The sequence below is a fragment of the Nannospalax galili genome, unplaced genomic scaffold (assembly GCF_000622305.1).
Source record: "Nannospalax galili isolate Female #2095 unplaced genomic scaffold, S.galili_v1.0 scaffold1299, whole genome shotgun sequence".
In the NCBI taxonomy this organism is placed as follows: domain Eukaryota; kingdom Metazoa; phylum Chordata; class Mammalia; order Rodentia; family Spalacidae; genus Nannospalax; species Nannospalax galili.
This window is the reverse complement of record NW_008343660.1, coordinates 180,472-187,214: the sequence shown is the minus strand read 5'-3', so window position 1 is coordinate 187,214 and position 6,743 is coordinate 180,472. Positions and strand designations below refer to the sequence as shown.

The 6,743-nt window shown below is 45.6% G+C and overlaps 1 protein-coding gene across 2 annotated transcripts in view; it reads left to right on the top strand.

Moving 5' to 3' along the window:
* Bach2 (BTB domain and CNC homolog 2) overlaps positions 1 to 6,743 on the top strand; it is a 388,592-nt gene that overhangs the window by 366,432 nt on the left and 15,417 nt on the right. For both annotated transcript variants that reach the window (XM_008839955.3, XM_029566868.1), the window contains exon 5: positions 3,228 to 4,820. In XM_008839955.3, the coding sequence (XP_008838177.1) occupies positions 3,228 to 4,820 (1,593 nt within the window). The remainder of the gene's footprint in view (positions 1 to 3,227; positions 4,821 to 6,743) is intronic.

Sequence of the window (6,743 nt, the reverse complement as noted above, 5' to 3'; positions counted from 1 at the left end):
TTTTTGGTCTTTTTGAGACAGGGTCTCCCTGTAGCCCCAGCTGTCCTGGAACTCACTATGTAGACCAGGTTGGCCTTCAACTCACAGAGATCCGACTGCCTCTCCCTCCCAAGTGCTGGGATTAAAGGCATGCGCCACCATGCCAGGCTGTATCTTGTAACTTTACTAAATTAGTTTTAGCTTTAATAGATTTTTTTGTGGAATCTCTGGGTTTTATATATTAAAAAATCATGTCATCTGCAAACAGTAACAATTTAACTTGTTCCTTTCTTGCCTTTGATTCTTTTGTCTAATTGCTTTACCTAGGATTTCTTCCATATTTGTTTCAAATCAACTTTTTACTGATGACTTTTTCATGGCCACATGACAATCATTAAGGCTTAGTCTGTCTCCTAAACCAAGAGGGTCAGTGATCTGAGCCACTGATTTGCGAGTGTAGAGACTTTGCTCATTGGCATCCCCAATCCATACATTAAGGGTCAGCTCTTCCCTACCTGGAGAAGCTTTCTCCAGCTCTTATATCCGCATGGCAGGTGGTGACTCTCAGTACTGCTACCCAATTCTCATGCCTCCCTTCTTTATGCTCTTTAAAAGAGACCACTCACAATAGCAGATGTTACAGCTTCCTGAGAACGGTGGCATCAAAATAAACAAGAAATGGTGAGGAGGGTGGGATATGAAAAGGGCAAAACAAAAAATAAAAATAACACCAAGATCAGTTCCCCACATTGCAAGCACTTTTGCACATTTGTGTATTCATTCAGGAACTGGCAAACTACCTAGGAGCTTAGTGAGAGATGGTTCTGGGAATGTCAGCCTGCTTTGATTCTGCAATTCTCTGTTTATAGAGGAGCCATGTTGCACTGAAAAAAAGTCATGTGACATTCTGATCTCTTTCTTTAGTTTATTATTACATTTTAAAAGTTCCTGGGAGGACTTTTTCTTGGGAAGCCCTCATCCACTCTAGGCTGTGTACCAGTGTCTTTCTCTTACATCTCTCTCTTTCTCCCCTCTTAACACCCGTGCTTAAATCTACATTAAACTTTTTCTTAATAAACTCCAACTTTGCTTCAAAAATGAGGGAGGGAGGGAGGGAGGGAGGGAGGGAGGGAAAGCTTCTCCTGGGAGAAGCATACATAAAACATAAATAGGAGGTGCTACATTTACTGAATCTATCACCATGTTAGTTTAATAGGATGTAAAAGTATAGGTCAGATAAACTGCTTTTTTATACTGTTGCTATGGGATAGGACACATAAAGACTTTCTTTTGTCTTTGGTTAATTGATTCGATTGGTTGATTTACTTATTCCAAAAGTAATTTGAAAGAACTCCCACCTACCAAACTATGTTGTCACATTCTGTAACATGGTAGCTATATTAACACACGACTTACGACATGCAATCTTTTACCAGATACAATATTAGCAGCCCTGGCTTAGACTAGAGCCAGGATCACAAAGAGAAACCAAGTCACACCAATCTGAAGGGTTTGGACCCTGCAGTAGAAACAGATACAATTAGGATGGGCTGTGTGAAGGTATGGGAGTCTAACACACGAATTTTTGTTTGTTTTGGGTTTGGTTCTTTGATAGAGGGTTTCATCTAGCCCAGGCTAGCCTTGAACTCCCTACATACCCGACTGGCCTTGAACTCCTGATCCCTATGCCTCTGCCTTCCAAGTGCTGAGTTGCAGGTGTGCGTTACCGCCACACACCCAGCTATTTTGCTTTTACTGAATTTTTCTGAACTTATTATCTGACAAATTATTTTTATTTGGATTTTTATTAAGTACTTCAACAATATTGATAATATTGACCCCATTCAGTTACATTCCTAAGTATTGTCCCTTACCAGGAAGCCTGTAGTGATAAAAGATCAGGTCCCTGGAGAATCAAGGACATTTCTTCTCTCTGGCTATAAGAGTTGAGAGGAAGATACCACTATTCTTAGAGCCCAAAGGAGGAGAGGGCACCCAAAGGAGGTTGATTCCTGCATGATGGATGCAGGTCTTTTACAAAGTTTTGGTTCTGTGTGCCAAGGGAAGCTTAAGACATTCAGAAATTGGCCACATAACTTACCATTTCATCTTCCCCCACAGTCCTTCCCCCAGCAGAAACTTTTGATCACTGCCGCTGGAACACCAGCAGGCACCCCGTGACTGCAGCTCTCATTTGATTTGTTCACATGATCTGTAGAGCTCTCTTCCCTTCCTCTGGGATGGAAAATGTCATACATGGGGTAAGGAAGCCTACCCTGAGCACCAGGAAATTTATTGTTTCCATCTTAAAAAGAAATACAGTTGATCTCAGTCAACATGTTTTTAATTGTCTAAGTCATTGTGTGTATATGTTCCATGTGTGTGCAGGCCAAGCCTAAGTACCACATTTTCAATCTGTGTAAACTATAATGGATAAACGGCAAATGACAGTAGGCTTAGCCCCAGAATATTTACTACGAAAAGACAGCTGCATGGCAAAGCTGCTGCTAATAATTAGGGAAGGAATAGCCCATGCCCTGTGGGACTTGGCAGCTTCAACCATTGAATTGACAGCCAGTTTGCACAGCTCTGTAGCCCCTTTCTTTATGGACCAGGAGTTAATTTTTTGTTGACAGTTTTCATCATCTCTAGTGTCATTGTAAAATCAGGTATGACATGATTTAAAATCCCAAGTAGAAGCCATGACGGATGAGACAAACAGAAATTTGTAATGTTTCTTTTAACGTTGTAAAGAAAAACTGTTTTTGAAACCACACAGACTCTCAGTTTTTGACAGGACCATACTGCCAGTTTTGTGTTTGACAAGAAAATGATAACGCTTTCTTCGACTTGAGAGAGCTGCGAGTGTCACAGCACGCCCTCCTCCTGTAGAATGGCTCTCAACAGGACTGATTGGGAAGGAAATTAATAGGCTTCCCATTGTTCCATGCATTTTTGCCAGGATATTTCATTAGTGTAAACACTGAACCCTTTGTTGCCTTGTTTCAGCACTTGACCCTGGTAATTTTCAATTCTGCTTGTGCTGTGAAGTACAGCGGTGGCATGCACGGAGACAGGCGCTAATTATTAGAAGCAGAACCACTGCTGACCCAGTGCGAGATTAGCTGCTCCTTTGCAGTCTTTATTCTGGGATATTAGCGCTGTCTGGTTATCTTGCCTCAGTTGAGAGACTCGGGACAATAGCAGTGCTGATGGTAATGTTGGCAATTTCCCTGTTTGTTTTGCAGGTCACGGCCAGGGGCTTTGGGCCGCTGTTACAGTTTGCCTACACTGCCAAGCTGTTACTCAGCAGAGAAAACATCCGCGAGGTCATCCGCTGTGCTGAGTTCCTGCGCATGCACAACCTGGAGGACTCTTGCTTCAGCTTCCTGCAGACCCAGCTCCTGAACAGTGAGGATGGCCTGTTTGTGTGTCGAAAAGACAGCACGTGCCAGCGCCCACATGAGGACCATGGGAACTCTGCCGGAGAAGAGGAGGAGGAAGAAGAAGAGACAATGGACTCAGAGACAGCCAAGATGGCTTGCCCCAGAGACCAGCTGCTTCCAGACCCCATCAGCTTTGAGGCCACTACCATCCCAGTAGCAGAAAAGGAAGAAAGTTTGCTACCCGAGTCCGAGGTGCCCATAGACACCAAGGAAAGTACAGAAAAGGATGCATTGACACAATACCCCAGATACAAGAAGTACCAGCTTGCATGTACCAAGAATGTCTATAATGCATCATCACACAGTACCTCAGGTTTTGCAAGCACATTTAGTGAAGATAGCCCTGGCAATAGCCTCAAGCCAGGGCTCTCCATGGGGCAGATAAAAAGTGAGCCACCCAGTGAAGAAAATGAAGAGGAGAGCATCACACTCTGCTTGTCTGGAGATGAACCTGATATCAAGGACAGAGCGAGGGATGTCGAGATGAACCGAAAACAACCCAGCCCTGCCCCTACTCCCAGCACACCTGCTGGAGCTACCTGCCTGGATAGGTCCAGGAATGTGTCCTCACCTTCCTGTCTACGGTCTCTGTTCAGTATAACAAAAGGTGTGGAGTTGTCTGGCCTGCCCAGTACATCTCAGCAGCACTTTGCCAGGAGTTCAGCATGCCCTTTTGACAAGGGGATCACTCAGGGTGACCTTAAAACTGACTACACCCCTTTCACAGGGAATTATGGACAGCCCCATGTGGGCCAGAAGGATGTGACCAACTTCACGATGGGGTCACCACTCAGAGGGCCTGGGCTGGAGGCTCTCTGTAAACAGGAGGGAGAGCTGGACCGGAGGAGTGTGATCTTCTCCTCAAGCGCTTGTGACCAAGTGAGCACTCCAGTGCATTCATATTCTGGGGTGAGCAGTTTGGACAAAGACCTCTCTGAGCAGGTGCCAAAAGGTCTCTGGGTGGGAGCTGGCCAGTCCCTCCCCAGCTCACAGGCCTACTCCCACAGTGGGCTGATGACTGACCACTTGCCAGGAAGGATACGGCCCAACACCAGCTGCCCAGTGCCAATCAAAGTCTGCCCTCGCTCACCCCCTCTAGAGACCAGAACCAGGACTTCTAGCTCCTGTTCCTCCTATTCCTACGCAGAGGACGGGAGTGGGGGCTCTCCTTGCAGCCTCCCTCTCTGTGAGTTCTCCTCCTCACCCTGTTCCCAGGGAGCCAGATTCCTTGCCACAGAACATCAGGAACCAGGCCTGATGGGAGATGGAATGTACAACCAAGTCCGACCCCAAATTAAATGTGAGCAGTCTTATGGAACCAATTCCAGTGATGAATCTGGATCATTCTCGGAAGCAGACAGTGAGTCGTGTCCTGTGCAGGACAGGGGCCAGGAGGTAGGGAACCCACACATTAAGTTCAAGCATTTGATCTGCTATCTCAGTCCTTTACCTGAATTTTTCCCTATAGCCAAACATCACTCCCAGATTGTGCTTATGTGTCAGGTTTAAAGGTGACAGCAATCGGACTGTCTCTTCCTTCATGGAGGCAGAATGCTGCGAGATGATTCAAAACAGCTACTTCTGTCTTAGGAGACACTTATTTGATCTGGATTTCAGTGCTCAATGAGCAAAGGCAAGCAGCTTACTGAAAAACTGCAGTGCATGAAAGTGTGCTCAGATACTTTAACATGCCCCCATTGCTCCTCCCCCTCCCTCTTCCCTTTTCCACCTGCTTTCAAAGAATGCCCTCATATTTGCTATTCACACTTTTGATAGGAAAACAAATGTAGCTTCACTGAAACTAGATAAATCCACACAAAACAGGTGCTTTCCCAGGACCTAATAAGTATTTCTTGTCAACAGAAGATGCCAGGGTCATCCCATATCCATCACAGTGTGGGTAATGGAATGCTCACCATCTGTCCTAGTCACAGGATCCCTGCAGAAGTACCCGGGTCTGCACGTGGAGCCATGTAATGGCTTATTTCTCAAGCTCCCACCAACGATAAGAAGTCATTTGGTAGAGTAGTGTTATTGTCCATCCTGAAAGTATTGTGCTTTTGTTGATAAGAATTTCTAAAAGTTTCATCTGTGGGTCACTGTGGGAGAAGGAGCAGGGGCAGCACTGGCCACAGCAAGAGCAAGAGTCTCACGACTAAGAGAACAGTCCAGAGGTCACTGTGTCCCCAGTAACTTGAAGGTTCCCTAAACAGACCTGGGGGCGGGGGTCTATTCATGACCTGATACCCACTGAACTACCTTACTGATTGACAATGAACCAGCTAGAGTTGCCCACGTGTGCCTCACACCTGCCTTAGGAGCAGTAGTGAGCAAATCGGTGACAGGCTCTGCCACTGTGTCTGAAAAACACAGAAAGACAAGCAACATGAGCTGAAGGTGTAGCTTGGGGGTAGGACTCTTGCCTGTCATGACACACCATAGGTTCAATCCTTGCTACTGCAAAAAGAATGAAGGGAGAGAGGTAGGAAGAGGGGGAGGGAGGTGCTCATGAGGCTGGTGTGCTTAGTACTTCCCTGCCCTTAGTAGAGATTGGTCAGCAGACATTAACCTGACCAGATGGCAGGACTACCATTTGAGGTGAGATAGCTTTCCACAGAGCTGTGTGGGGTTTATACAGCCTCTGCAAGACTAATGGGCAGAAAGCTCCTGAGATTTTACTTCAGGTACATTTTTTTAAATAGACTCCAGAGTTCCCTCCAGCTCGCTGCAGAAATGCCCTTGTCCTTACTCTCTGCTTTACTGGCTTACCGGGTCCTGCATTGTTATTACTGTCTGGCAGAAATGGAGGAGACAGAAAGCCAGACACCGAAATGGTTTCATTTAACAAAGAGAATTAGGAAGGAAATGTGAATGGAAACCATCCTGTTCAGATATACCTGTATCCTTAAGTTTGGCATGGGGGGTTGTCACCAGTTCCCAAGACATACTACTCTGTCCCTGGCCCTGAGACAATGGGGCTTCATGGAAACAAGGATAAGCTGTGTTCTCTCCTCTTGCATTCTTTCCTTCTGACAGCTTTCCTGAGGTTTACTTTTGTCCCTGGAACTGTTCACAAGTGTGCCTCATGCAGAAGGCTAGTCATTGGGTCAACTTGATCCCTGTGACTGATCTTACCAAGGGCTGGTAAAGGGAGGCTAACTGCCTCTGAGGTTTTGGTTTTTTTCTCTGAAAATGAGCCCTACATTTAGCTCAAGAGATCATGTTTTTAGGAGAGATAGATGATAGATAGAGAGAGAGAGAGAGATAGATGATAGATAGATAGATAGATAGATAGATAGATAGATAGATAGACAGATA